This window comes from Oncorhynchus masou, chromosome 29 (assembly GCF_036934945.1).
Source record: "Oncorhynchus masou masou isolate Uvic2021 chromosome 29, UVic_Omas_1.1, whole genome shotgun sequence".
Taxonomy (NCBI): domain Eukaryota; kingdom Metazoa; phylum Chordata; class Actinopteri; order Salmoniformes; family Salmonidae; genus Oncorhynchus; species Oncorhynchus masou.
The window spans coordinates 17,072,862-17,087,293 of record NC_088240.1 but is presented as its reverse complement, the minus strand read 5'-3'; the positions used below and the strand labels follow the sequence as shown (position 1 = coordinate 17,087,293).

The 14,432-nt window shown below is 43.0% G+C and overlaps 1 protein-coding gene across 1 annotated transcript in view; it reads left to right on the top strand.

Moving 5' to 3' along the window:
* Positions 1-14,432, top strand: part of LOC135519092 (unconventional myosin-XVI-like) — a 290,319-nt gene that overhangs the window by 261,772 nt on the left and 14,115 nt on the right. The window contains 2 exon segments of the mRNA XM_064944150.1: positions 1,052-1,137; positions 7,212-7,301. Coding sequence (XP_064800222.1) covers positions 1,052-1,137; positions 7,212-7,259 — 134 coding nt within the window. The 3' untranslated portion in view covers positions 7,260-7,301.

Here is a 14,432-nt window from a genome sequence, read left to right as displayed (position 1 = left end):
ATAAATTATAGATAATAGACAGGAGGTAATACATGATAGATAATAGACAGGAGGTAATAAATAATAGATCAAATAAAATAGACAGGAGGTAATACATGATAGATAATTGGCAGGAGGTAATACATGATAGATAATAGACAGGAGGTAATACATGATAGATAATAGACAGGAGGTAATACATGATAGATAATAGACAGGAGGTAATAAATGATAGATAAAAGACAATAGACAGGAGGTAATACATGATAGATAATAGACAGGAGGTAATACATGATAGATAATTGACAGGAGGTAATACATGATAGATAATAGACAGGAGGTAATAAATGATAGGTAAAAGAAAATAGACAGGAGGTAATACATGATAGATAAAAGACAATAGACAGGAGGTAATACATGATAGATAATAGGCAGGAGGCAATACAAGATAGATAAAAGACAATAGACAGGAGGTAATACATGATAGATAATAGACAGGAGGTAATACATGAAAAATAATAGACATGAGGTAATAAATGATAGATAAAAGATAATAGACAGGAGGTAATACATGATAGCTAAAAGACAATAGACAGGAGGTAATACATGATAGATATTAGACAATAGACTGGAGGTAATAAATGATAGATAATAGACAGGAGGTACTACGTGATGGATAAAAGACAATAGACAGGAGGTAATAAATGATAGATAATAGACAATAGACAGGAGATAATACATGATAGATAATAGACAAGAGACAGGAGTAATATATAATAGATACAAGACAAGGAGTTAATACATGATAAAAGACACTAGATAGGAGTAATATATGATAGATAATACATGATCTGATCCAGAAGCTGAGTGGGATTCCAGTATTACAGTGAAAGGGTGGAAGTGACAGAGTACTCTCCTCTCCTCCACTGCAATGCTGTTTCCTGCCTCAGGTACTCTGTCTTTACCATCTCTCCACTTCTGTCTTTCATAGTGGCTTCACTGACTGATGGCTTTCTCTCGTGTGTGTGTGTGTATATTTTTAACTTTATTTGTTAAATATTATTTTTTTCAGGTTCAATGGAAGATGAGGGTCACATCAAGTCAAACTCCTCCAGCTCATCGTCTCTGCACAGACATATGGACAGGCATCACATCCAGGTAAACACACACTCAATCTCCTCCTTACTGTGCTGATGGTTAGAGTAGCCCTGTCCCTCTCAGTGTAAACTGGTTTCGATCAGGTTGCCCAAAATCCCCTTTTTAAACACAGAAGTCTTTTCAGGGTTTTCTCTCTGTGAATATGCTGCCATTTTAGCACTGCTCCTTTTATTTTGGCGGGTGACACACACACTCGGAATTTATGTTTGGCATACTCTTCTGTTCTGGGTGTTGTTGTGTTTTCAGTAGGACTAACAGTGCTGGTATTGAGCGTTTAATTTCAATTGTGACATGTGAGCTTCTCCTAGTTCCAAAGACACTCAATGCTTGTGGTCTATGGTTACAGGATTGGATTGAATGCCCCCCACACACCTATACACACACTCACACACACACACACACACACATATATCTGCATCATATGAGACGGATCAAGCGGAAACCATGAATCGTCTTGACAGACCGAGAGTACATCTCTGTTGATAAACACACACACACCTGCGCTCTGAGCTTTAATAATTCAAACAAGGCATGAAATATTCACCAGGACAGAATCACCCTTTCTCCTAGAGACGCAACACCAATAACACCTCGGCAGCAAACGAGATAAAACCCTACACCCTGATACCAGATCCTGGACTAACTCTCTCCTCTACCACCATAACTCTCCCTAACCATTTCTCTCAACCTGGACTGAGGGTTAGACGTAACATAGTAAATGTAAATCCGGTACACTCCATTTAGTATGATATGTTACGTTTCATATGGTATTCATTTGTGGATGTCCATGTTATGAATTACAATTCGTATGATATGTTATGAATTGCAATTCGTACAATATGTTATGAATTTGCTAAACATGTAATATATTACAATTCCAATTTATTGTGGCTAGTGTTAGCTATGTGGTTAGGTGGATAATGCTAACTTTAGCTAGGTGGCTAACATTAGCTAGGTTAGGGGTTAGAGTTAGGAGAAGGGTTAGCTAACATGCTAAATAGTTGCAAAATACGGTGCCTTGCAAAAGTCTTCAACCCCCTTGGTGTTTTTCCTATTTTGTTGCATTACAACCTGTAATTTAAATGGATTTTTAGCTAAATGTCATGTAATGGACATAAAATAGTCAAAATTGGTGAAGTAAAAAAAAAAAAAAACTTCTTTCAAAAAATGTTTTCACAAATGAAGAACTGAAAAGGGGTGTGTGCATATGTATTCCAGATCAAAGTGTAAACCTTACAGTGGAATGCTTACTTACAGGCTCTAACCAATGGTGCCAAAAAAATATGAATGTATAGTTAAAGTGACTATGCATATAAGATAAACAGAGAGTACAGCAGCGTAATAGACGGGTTGGGGAGGGGGAACACAATGCAAATAGTCCTGGTAACCATTTGGTTAACTGTTCGGGAGTCTTATGGCTTGGAGAAACTGTGGAGAAGCCTTTTTGTCCTAGACTTGGCACTCCGGTACCGCTTGCCATGAGGTAGTAGAGAGAACAGTCTATGACTGTGGTGGCCGAGGTCTTTGACAATTTTTATGGCCTTCCTATGACAATGCCTGGTGTAGAGGTCCTAGGTGGCAGGCAGCTTTGCCTGCCGTACGGAGGCCGAGCAATTGCCGTACCAGGCAGTGATGCAACCGGTCATGATGCTCTTGATGTTGCAGCTGTAGAACCTTTTGAGGATCAAATCGAATCAAATCAAAATCAAATTTATTTATATAACCCTTTGTACATCAGCTGATATCTCAAAGTGCTGTACAGAAACCCAGCCTAAAACCCCAAACGGCAAGCAATGCCAAATATTTTTTGTTTCCTGAGGGGGAATAGGCTTTGTCGTGCACTCTTCACTACTGTCTTGGTGTGTTTGGACCAATCTAGTTTGTTGTTGATGTGGACACCAAGGAATTTGAAGCTCTCAACCTGCTCCACTTCAGCCCCGTCGATGAGAATGGGACGTGCTCGGTGTTCCTTTTCCCGTAGTCCACAATCATCTCTTTAGTCTTGGTTACATTGAGGGATAAGTTGTTATTCTGGCACCACCCGGCCATGTCTCTGACCTCCTCCCTATAGGCTGTCTCGTCGTTGTTGGTGATCAGGCCTACCTCTGTTGTGTCGTCAGCAAACTTAATGATGGTGTTGGAGTCGTGCCTGGCCATGCAGTCGTGGGTGAACAGGGAGTAAAGGAGGGGACTGAGCACGCACCCCTGGGGAGCTCGAGTGTTGAGGATCAGCGTGGCAGATGTCTTGCTACCTACCCTCACCACCTGGGGGCGGCCTGTCAGGAAGTCCAGGATCCAGTTGCAGAGGGAGGTGTTTAGTCCCAGGATCCTTGGCTTGGTGATGAGCTTTGAGGGTACTATGGTGTTGAACGCTGAGCTGTAGTCAATGAACAACATTCTCACATAGGTGCCCCCTTTGTCCAGGTGGGAAAGGGTAGTGTGGAGTGCAATAGAGATTTCATCATCTGTGGATCTGTTTCGGCGGTATGCAAATTGGAGTGGGTCTAGGGTTTCTGGGATAATGGTGTTGATGTGAGCCATTACCAGCCTTTCAAAGCACTTCATGGCTACGAACGTGAGTGCTACGGGTCTGTAGTCATTTAGGCAGGTTGCCTTTGTGTTCTTGGGCATAGGGACTATCGTGGTCTGCTTGAAGCATGTTGGTATTAAAGACTCAATCAGGGACATGTTGAAAATGTCAGTGAAGACACCTGCCAGTTGGTCAGCACATGCCCGGAGCACACGTCCTGGTAATCTGTCTGGCAGCCTTGTGTATGTTGACCTGTTTAAAGGTCTTACTCATGTCGGCTATGGAGAGTGTGATCACACAGTCGTCCGGAACATCTGATACATCTGTATTCCTCAATGTCATCGGAAGAATCCCAGAACATGTTCCAGTCTGTGATAGCAAAGCAGTCCTGTAGTTTAGCATCTGCTTCATCTGACCATTTTTTTAATATACCGAGTCACTGGTGCTTCCTGCTTTAATTTTTGCTTGTAAGCAGGAATCAGGAGGATAGAGTTGTGGTCGGATTTACCAAATGGAGGGCGAGGGAGGAATCTCTGTATGTGGAGTACAGGTGATCTAGAATTTTTTCCCCTCTGGTTGCACATTTAACATGTTGATAGAGATTTGGTAGAAATGATTTAAGTTTCCCTGCATTAAAGTCTCAGGCCACTAGGAGCGCAGCCTCTGGGTGAGTGGGTTCCTGTTTTCTTATTTCCATATACAGCTGACTAAGTGCGGTCTTAGTGCCAGCATCTGTCTGTGGTGGTAAATAAACAGCCAAGAAAAGTATAGCTGAGAACTCTCTAGGCAAGTAGTTTGTCCTGCAGTTTATCACAATATACTCAACTTCAGGCGAGCAAAATCTAGAGACTTCCTTAGATTTCGTGCACCAGCTGTTGTTTACAAATATGCACAGACCACGCCCCCCTCATCTTACCGGAGTGTGCGGTTCTCTCCTGCCGGTGCAGAGTGTATCCCGCCGGTACAGAGTGTATCCATGTCATCATTCAGCCACGATTCCGTGAAGCATAGGATATTACAGTTTTTGATGTCCCGTTGGTAGGATATTCGGGATCTTATCTCATCTACTTAAATAAATAAAGGTCTAGTTTATTGTCCAATGATTTCACGTTGGCGAGTAATATTGACGTTAACGGCAGCTTTCCTTCACCCCATTTGCTATGAAGCTCCTAAATAAGATCTAACCAATTAACTTCAGAAGTCACAGAGTCTGCAACACCACTAAGCAAGGGGCACCACCAAAGAAGCGACACTATGAGCGGCATCATGAAGACCAAGGGGCTCTCCAAACAGGTCAAGGACAAACTTGTGCAGATCAGGGTTGGTTTATAAAAAAAAATCAGAAACTTTGAACATTCAACAGAGCGCCATTAAATCCATTATTAAAAAATTTAAAGAATATGGCACCACAACAAACCTGCCAAGAGATGGCCGCCCACCAAAACTCACGGAGCAGGCAAAGAGGGCATTACTCAGAGAGGCAACAAATGGATGTTTTTATGTAGCAGGGACTGAGGAACTGGTCAGAATTGAAGGAATGATGGTTGCAGCTAAACATAGGGAAATTCTTGAGGGAAACCTGTTTCAGTCTTCCAGAGATTTGAGTCTAGGGCAGAGGTTCACCTTCCAGCAGGACAATGACCCTAAGCATACTGCTAAAGCAACACTCGAGTGGTTCAAGGGGAAACATTTAAATGTCTTGGAATGGCTGAGTCAAAGCCCAGAACTCAATCCAATTGAGAATCTGTGGTATGACTTAAAGATTGCTGTACACCAGTGGAACCCATCAGACTTGAAGGAGCTGGAGCAGTTTTGCCTTGAAGAATGGGCAAAAATCCCAGTGGCCAGCTTATAGAGACATACCCCAAGAGACTTGCAGCTGTAATTGCTGCAAAAGGTGGCTCTACAAAGTATTGACTTTGGGGAGGTGAATAGTTATGCACTCTCAAGTTTTCAATTTTTTTTGTCTTATTTCTTGTTTGTTACACAATAAAACATATTTTGCATCATCAAAATGGTGGGATGTGGTGTAAATCAAATTATACAAAACTCCCCAAAAATCTATTTTAATTGCAGGTTGTAAGGCAACAAATTAGGAAAAATACCAAGGGGGGTGAATACTTTCGCAAGCCATTGTAGCTAAAAAGTAGTTAGCACAGTTGCTAATTAGCTAAAATCCTAAAGTTTTCCGTGATGAGATTCAAACATTCAACCTTTGCATTGCTAGATGTTTGTGTTATATTCCCACCCATCCACCCCGACCAACCACCTTACTTTAGTTTTGCCTTAAGTAACTTTCTGTCTTATGTAACCATACCAAACGTAAAATATCATACCAATTTGAGTGTCCCAGATTTACGTTTACTATGTTACGTCTACTCTATGAGAACAGGCTGTTTCTCTAAACCAACACACACACACACCACCACAAACTAGTGGAGGACCCATGTCAAGGCTAAGAGATGTTGATGACCATGTAAACCAGAGTTTTTCTGGTCTGGATACATGTTTAGCAAATATTCCTGGCTCCACATAACCCTCAGCTCTGTAACTGTCCTCTTCCATTGACTTCTCTCATAGCCACTGTCAAATCCATTGGCTGGTGTAGAGCAGGACTCAAGTCATAATGACAACAGGAACATATTAATTTAATATTATGGTCAAAGCAGGAATCAGGACAGGATATTTGTTCTTTTGTCTGATTTCCTTTGACACAGAATGCATCCTCATTCCTCATTGATCCACATTGTTAAAACACAATTAAAATCATTCTACGTAATTATTGATTGGATCTGATAGGGATTAAGATGTGAGTCAAGACGAGGTGCATGTAACAATGAAGCGAACAAGAACTTCCTAGCGGCATTCCGACCGGCTCAGGGCACAGTATTCCCATTAGATTCCCATGAACGCTGAGGAGGTACATGGTGTTCCCGTTTCCTGGGTTAGCTAATGGAGAATCCATGCTATATCCATTACAGAGACATACACAGAGCTAATGTTCGTGAAAAGTCCGGAATGCCCCATGTCTTGTGTTAGAGAGGGTTGTGAGTTTCGTCTGGCTGAGACACACAGGGGCGATCACAGAGTAGGAGCTTCTTAGTGTGTAGTGTAAAATGCTGATGTTCCAGCACATTCTGACAGGTCTAGCTATTCTTACTCTGGCTTACAACAGCCCCTGACAGAGTAGCACTCTCTAGACAGGTTCATTCTGAACCAGTCCTCTCTTTCACTTTCTATAAAGATGTGCTCTCTCCTCCAAATGTTTAATTTGTCTATCTGACATGGTATAATGTGGAGAAGGCATTCCCTTTTGTTTGACTGTGCCAGCGATGGCATATTTTAGGCTCCAGAATCCACTGAAGCATTCCATGGCACCGACATTTAATATTCAAAGAATACGGTATGCATTCAGCATATGTCAGGTTTCATACAGTGCTTATTGCTCAAACTGTATGTCCTTAATGGGTCTTTGACCCCATTGACTCTGGAGTGTATTTGTGTATCTCTCTCTCTTTCTCTCCCTCTCTTTATCTTCTTCCAGAGGGGTCATCTCAACTTCTCCCCCTTCGGTGCAGGGGCTGCGCTCTAAGGCAGGGGGGTGCTGGGAGCACCCCTCATGTTTAGGGACGAGGTGAGTGTCGTCATCCGTATCGTACCCGACCTCGCTGCTCTCCCTTCCTCTCCTTTGAGCACTTCCTCTTCCTGTTGTATCCTTCTTGTATCCTGTCACCCTGCTCCCAAGTAAAGTTGACGGAACCACAGATCTAGGATCAGATTATCATCCCAGTAACCCTAACCTTAACCATTAGGAGGGGATATGCGAGTATAAGGGGCAACCTCATCCTACTCTGTTCCACTCATTGCTCAAAAATGAAACTGCAGTTCTGGGTTTGACTCTGAGCTTGACTCTCTGGTCTGACATTCAGCTAGGTTATGTGTCAAACTCATTCCACGGAGGGCCGAGTGTTTGCAGGTGTTTGCTCCTCCCTTGGACTTAATTGATGAATTAAGTTCACTGGTTAGTAAGAAACTCCCTCACCTGGTTGTCTACGTCTTAATTAAAAGGAAAATTGAAAAGCCAGCAGACTCTAGAACCTCCATGGAATGAGTTTGACACCACTGAGCTGGGGGGGGGGGTAGTGATCCCCAGTTAAACCCCTAACCCTCAGTCACTTATGTTGAGCTGACAGGATTGTACAGGTTTACGCAAACCTCCACCAAGCCTATAGGAGGGAAAGCTAAACCAATTACTGTATTGTTCATTCCACAAAATAACTATGGAGGATGTTATAAGTTATGTTTTAGGGCATGAATTGGAGAAGGAAGTGTGTATAGTCAGGTGGGAAGATGAGTTAGGTAGTGAAGGTCACACATGCAGAGTAGAGAAGTGTGCATAGAAATGGTCCGTAGTGACTAAAGTTTATAGGGAAAATCAGGACAGTGAGAGAGTTAATGGTATAAATACTCAGAGTTGGTGAGGTGGAGATAAATACCAAACGTTAAGGAAAGTTTACATGAGGTAGCATGTCAGTGAGTGGTTCTATCCTATAGAGCAGCTCAGTGAGAGTTGGAGAGTTAAAACGTCTTACAGCTAGCGGTTCCGCTCGACAACATTCCACTGAAAATATTTTTTAGAAATATGTAACTTTCATACATTCACAAGTGCAATACACCAAGTTAAAGGTAAACTTCTTGTTAATCTACCCATCGTGTCCAATTTCAAAAAGGCTTTAGAGCAAAAGCAACCCACATGATTACGTTAGGTCAGAGCCTAGTCACAAAAACACACACAGCCATTTTCCAGCCAAAGATTGGAGTCACACAAAGCAGAAATAGAGATAGAATTAATCACTAACCTTTGATGATCTTCATCATATGGCACTCATAGGACTTCATGTTACACAATACATGTATGTTTTGTTCGATAAAGTCTATAATTTATGCCCAAATACCTCCATTTGTTAGCGCGTTTGGTAAACAAATCCAAACTCACAAGTCGCGGGCAAGTCCAGGCGAAATTTCAGACGAAAAGTTCAAAAAGTCATATTACAGTTCGTAGAAACATGTCAAATGAAGTATAGAATCAATCTTAAGGATGTTTTTAACATAGATCTTCAATAATGTTCCAACCGGAGAATTACGTTGTCTTTAGAATTGCAATGGAACGCAGTTTGCTCTCTCGTGTGCGTGCATGATCAGCTCCTGGCACTCTGGCAGGCCTCTGGTTGAATCAGCTCTCATTTGCCCCCACTTCACAGTAGAAGCCCCAAGCAACGTTCTAAAGACTGTTGACATCTAGCGGAAGCCATAGGAAGTGCAATATGACCCCATAGACACTGTATATTCGATAGGCAATGAGTTGAAAAACTAAAAATCTCAGATTTCCCCACTTCCTGGTTGGATTTTTCTCAGGTTTTCGCCTGCCATATGAGTTCTGTTATACTCACAGGCATCATTCAAACAGTTTTAGAAATGTCAGAGTGGTTTCTATCAAATACCACTAATAATATGCATATATTAGCTTCTGGGCCTGAGTAGCAGTAGGTTTACTCTGGGCAAGCTTTTCAGAACGTGAAAATGCTGCCCCCTATCCCAAACAGGTTTTAACCATCTAAGTGTGCAAACCAATATGCTGTATGGATCATTGAAGTGACCCCTTGGCTAACCCTTGTATAAGTAGCCTAGGGAGCGAGAAAAAGTGGGCTCTGCGTCCACATAATCACCACCTCAGTAAATATCTGGACAGGCCCCACTCAAAGACGGACATTTTTGGAGAACGTTAATCGCATATTTGAAGAACGTTAATCGCATGTTTGGAGAAGGTTAATAGCATGTTTGGAGAATGTAACACACACACACAACACACAGACACACACAAGCACACACACACACTCATTCACAAAAGTGTGCTAAAGGTGGGTGTAAATTCTTCTCCATGTCAGTAATATTCTCAAACGAAAGACAGATGCAGTTTTTTCTCCACTCAGATGACGTGGATGCTACGCTACAGGACAGTCCCTACAGTCCCTGTGCCCAAGGAAGAGAAGGTAACCTGTCTAAATGATTACCTCCCCGTAGCACTCACATCAGTAGCCATGAAGTGCTTTGAAAGGCTGGCCATGGCTCACATTAACAGCATCCTCCCGTATACCCTAGACTCCAATTCATATACCGCCCCAACAGATCCACAGATGACGCAATCTCAATCGCATTTCACACTGCCCTTTCCCACTTGGACAAAAGGAACACCTATGTGAGAATACTGTTCATTGACTACAGCTCAGCTTTCAACACCATAGTGCCCACGAAGCTCATCGCTAAGCTAAGGATCTTGGGACTAAACACCTCCGTCTGAAACTGGATCCTGGACTTCCTGACGGGCCGCCCCCAGGTGGTAAGGGTAGGCAACAACACGTCTGCCATGCTGATCCTCAACACTGGGGCCCCTCAGGGGTATGTACTTAGTCCCCTCCTGTACTCTCTGTTCACCAACAACTGCGTGGCCAAACACGACTCCAACACCATTATTAAGTTTGCTGACAACACAACAGTGGTAGGCCTGACCACTGACAACAATGAGACTATAGGGAGGAGGTCAGAGGACTGGCAGTGTGGTGCCAGGACAACAACATCTCCCTCAATGTGAGCAAGACAAAGAACCCGATCGGGGACTACAGGAAAGGCGGGCCGAACAGGCCCCTATTAACATCAACGGGGCTGTAGTGGAGCGGGATGGTGTCCACATCACCAACAATCTATCATGGTCCAAACACACCAAGATAGTTGTGAAGAGGGCACAACAAAACATTTTCCACCTCAGGAGACTGAAAAGATTTGTCATGGGTCCCCAGATCCTCAAAAATTTATACAGCTGCACCATCGAAGAGCATCCTGACCGGATGCATCACCGTCTGGTATGGCAACTGCCCAGAATCTGACCGTAAGTCACTACAGAGGCTAGTGTGTACGGCCCAGTACATCACTGGGGCCAAGTTTCCTGCCATCCAGGACCTATATAATAGGCAGTGTCAGAGGAAAGCCCAAGTCACCCAAGTCATAGACTGTTTTCTCTGCTACCGCACGGCAAGCGGTACCGGAGCGCCAAGTCTAGGACCAATAGGCTCCTTAACAGCTTCTACTGACAAGCCATAAGACTGCTGAACAATTAATCAAATGTCCTCCAGACTATTACATTGACCCCTCTTCTTGAACTGTGGGTCAGAAGTTTACATACACTCAATTAGTATTTGGTAGCATTGCCTTTAAATTGTTTAACTTGGGTCAACCGTTTCGGGTCGCCTTCCCACAAGTTTCCCACAATAAGTTGGGTGAATTTTGGCCCATTCCTCCTAACAGAGCTGGTGTAACTGAGTCAGGTTTGTAGGCCTCCTTGCTCGCACACGCTTTTTCAGTCCTGCCCACAAATTTTCTATAGGTTTGAGGTCAGGGCTTTGTGATGACCACTCCTATACCTTTACTGTGTTGTCCTTCAGCTATTTTGCCACAACTTTGGAAGTATGGTTGGGGTCATTGTCCATTTGGAAGACCCATTTGCGACCAAGCTTTCAAGACTGATGTCTTGAGATGTTGCTTAGTGAGTATATCCACATAATTTTCCTCCCTCATGATGCCATCTATTTTGTGAAGTGCACCAGTCCCTCCTGCAGCAAAGGACCCCCACAACATGATGCTGCCACCCCTGTGCTTCACAGTTGGGATGGTGTTCTTCGGCTTCAATCCTCCCCTTTCTTCCTCCAAACATAACGATGGTCATTATGGCCAAACAGTTCTATTTTTGTTTCATCAGACCAGAGGACATTTCTTCATGTGCAGTTGCAAACCGTAGTCTGGCTTTTTTATGGCTGTTTTGGAACAGTGGCTGCTTCCTTGCTGAGCGGCCTTTCAGGTTATGTCGATATAGGACTTGTTTTACTGTGGATATAGATACTTTTTTGTACCTGTTTTCTCCAGCATCTTCACAAGGTCCTTTGCTATTTTTCTCTATTTTTTTCGCACCAAAGTACGTTAATCTCCAGGAGACAGAACGCGAGTGGTATGACGGCTGCGTGGTCCCATGGTGTTTATACTTGCGTACTATTGTTTGTACAGAGGAACATGGTACCTTCAGGCGTTTGGAAATTGCTCCCAAGGATGAAGCAGACTTGTGGAGGTCTACAATTTTTTTCTTAGGTCTTGGCTTATTTCTTTTGATTTTCCCATGATGTCAAGCAAACGAGAAACTAAGTTTGAAGGTAGGCCTTGAAATACATCCACAGGTACACCTCCAAATGATGTCAATTATCAGAAGCTTCTAAAGCCATGATATCATTTTCTGGAATTTTCCAAGCTGTTTAAAGGCACAGTCTACTTAGTGTATGTAAACTTCTGACCCACTGGAATTGTGATACAGTGAATTATAAGTGAAATTGTCTGTCTGTAAACAATTCTTGGAATAATTCCTTGTGTCATGCACAAAGTAGATGTCCTAACCGACTTGCCAAAACTATAGTTTGTTCACAAGAAATTTGTGGAGTGGTTGAAAAATGAGTTTTAATGACGCCAACCTAAATGTATGTAAACTTCCGACTTCAACTGTGTCTATCCTGTAACCATGGCGCCCATCCCCCTTTCTCTCTGTGTGGTATTCATCAACAGCTTAATTTTCTTATATCTTATGTTAATGTGTATCTTTGACAATGATTAAAACAATTGTTGAAGGGATCTGCGTAGATTATTTCATTCTAAAAAATGACTTCTAATTGCAATATAACTGAATGTGTAATGGAGATCCTGGACCTGTATTTCCCGGTCTCTTCAAAAACCCTTGATTTCTGTATCAGGATATGAAAGAAAAAAATAGTTTGATGATGCAAATGAGCGCAACGACAGATGTAGGGCGACTTTGGAAAAATACGTCAGGGTTAAGAATTGATAAACTCTATCTCAGAAGACAACCTAGCATTGTTCCCAGGATCATGAAATCATCCATCTCCATTCAACATAAAAATGTACCAGAGATAGTACGCAGTTCCATAGTTCTAGATTAAAGTAACTCCTATATCCCTGTGGATATCCCTGTGCACCTGTTGTCCCTCTCCTCCTATAACAACACAACGAAAGACGCATTCAGCATTGCCCTGAAAAAGCCCTTCATTTCAAAACTTGGGAACTTATCATTTTTCTTATGATAAGTTAACTGGTAGGGAAAACTCAATAGGGACTTTGAAGTGACGTCATTCTCCGTCCCCTATCGAATCAAGCCTCTGGATAGAACCCGGTCCCAGCTCCATTATGATTAGTGGATTGAAGTGCTGGGAAGACTCTGTGACCCAGAACCCCTCTATATCAGTCACATTCCAAACAGTGTTTATGTAGGATTAGCAGATCAGAAGTGATCAGTACTGGAATGGGTAGTGTGTTTGTGAGTGTTTTAAAGTTTCAGGTTTTATTAGTGGTATGTACAGGATACACATGGTATACACCGTCCAATGAAATGCTTACTTGCAGGTTCGTTGTCGAAAATGTAAATACAGTAATAAAATATAAGAATATGAACATAAAGTAAATGGCTCAATAGAATAAACATTTTAGCATAAGTATAATACAGGAAGGCACAATTTATAGTCCAATATTTACACATGTTTTGGGGAAGAGGGGGTTGAGGGGCAATTGTTTAAATTGTGGAGTATTTAGCAATCATAATAAGTCTGGTAGCAACAGGTGTGTGTGTGTGTGTGTGTGTGTGTGTGTGTGTGTGTGTGTGTGTGTGTGTGTGTGTGTGTGTGTGTGTGTGTGTGTGTGTGTGTGTGTGTGTGTGTGTGTGTGTGTGTGTGTGTGTGTGTGTGTGCGCGTGCGCGTGTGTGTGCGTGTGTGCGCAAACTTGTTGAGAATCAGAAGATGGTCAGTCAAGTTCAAGTGTTCAGCAGTCTGATGGCCTGTAGGTAGAAATTGTCTCTGAGCCTGTTGGCACAGACCTCATTCTCCGATACTGCCTGCCCGACAGTAAGGTTATAGACAGTTCGTGCCTGGGATGTTGGTCCTTGACGATGCTGCAGGCCTTCCCAGGCACTGTTTCAAGTAGATGTTCTGGACTGTTGGGAGCACAGTCCCAGTGATGTACTGTACTGGGCCATATTCACCCTCCGCTGGAGGGCCTTGCGGTCATGGATGGAGCCATTTCCATACCAGGCCGTGATGCAACCGGTCAGGATGCTCTCTATGGTGCAGCAGTAGTATTTGGATACGTCCCGGGGTGGCATGCCGGATTTCTTCAGCCGCCTTAGGAGGTATGCCAGTTCACTTACCTCCTCCCTATACAATGACTCGCCGTTGTTGGTTACAAGTTTGGTGTCTTCAGCAAACTTGATGATGGAGTTGGTGTGGTGCAAAGCCACGCAGTGGGTGAACAGCAGAGGACTGAGGACACACCCCTGGGAGGCCCCTGTGTTAAGAGTCAGTGTGGAGGAGATGTTGTTGCCAATTCTCGCAGCCTGTGTGCGTGCGTGTGTGCGTGCGTGCTTTTGTTAGAACCAGCGGGCTCTTTGAACGATGGCTGGAATGTCTGACTTGGGGCTGTTTCACAATAAAGAATGGAAAGGGACAGAAAGGAGGAAAGGAGGGATGAAGAGAGAATGATTGAAAGAGGGATGGAGAGGATAAGGCGAGACTGAGAGGCATCAGAGTTTGTCCAACCACATCAACTCAGGATAATCCCAGTCTTACATGAGTATGTGTTTGTGATGTGTGTTTGTGTGTGTGTGTC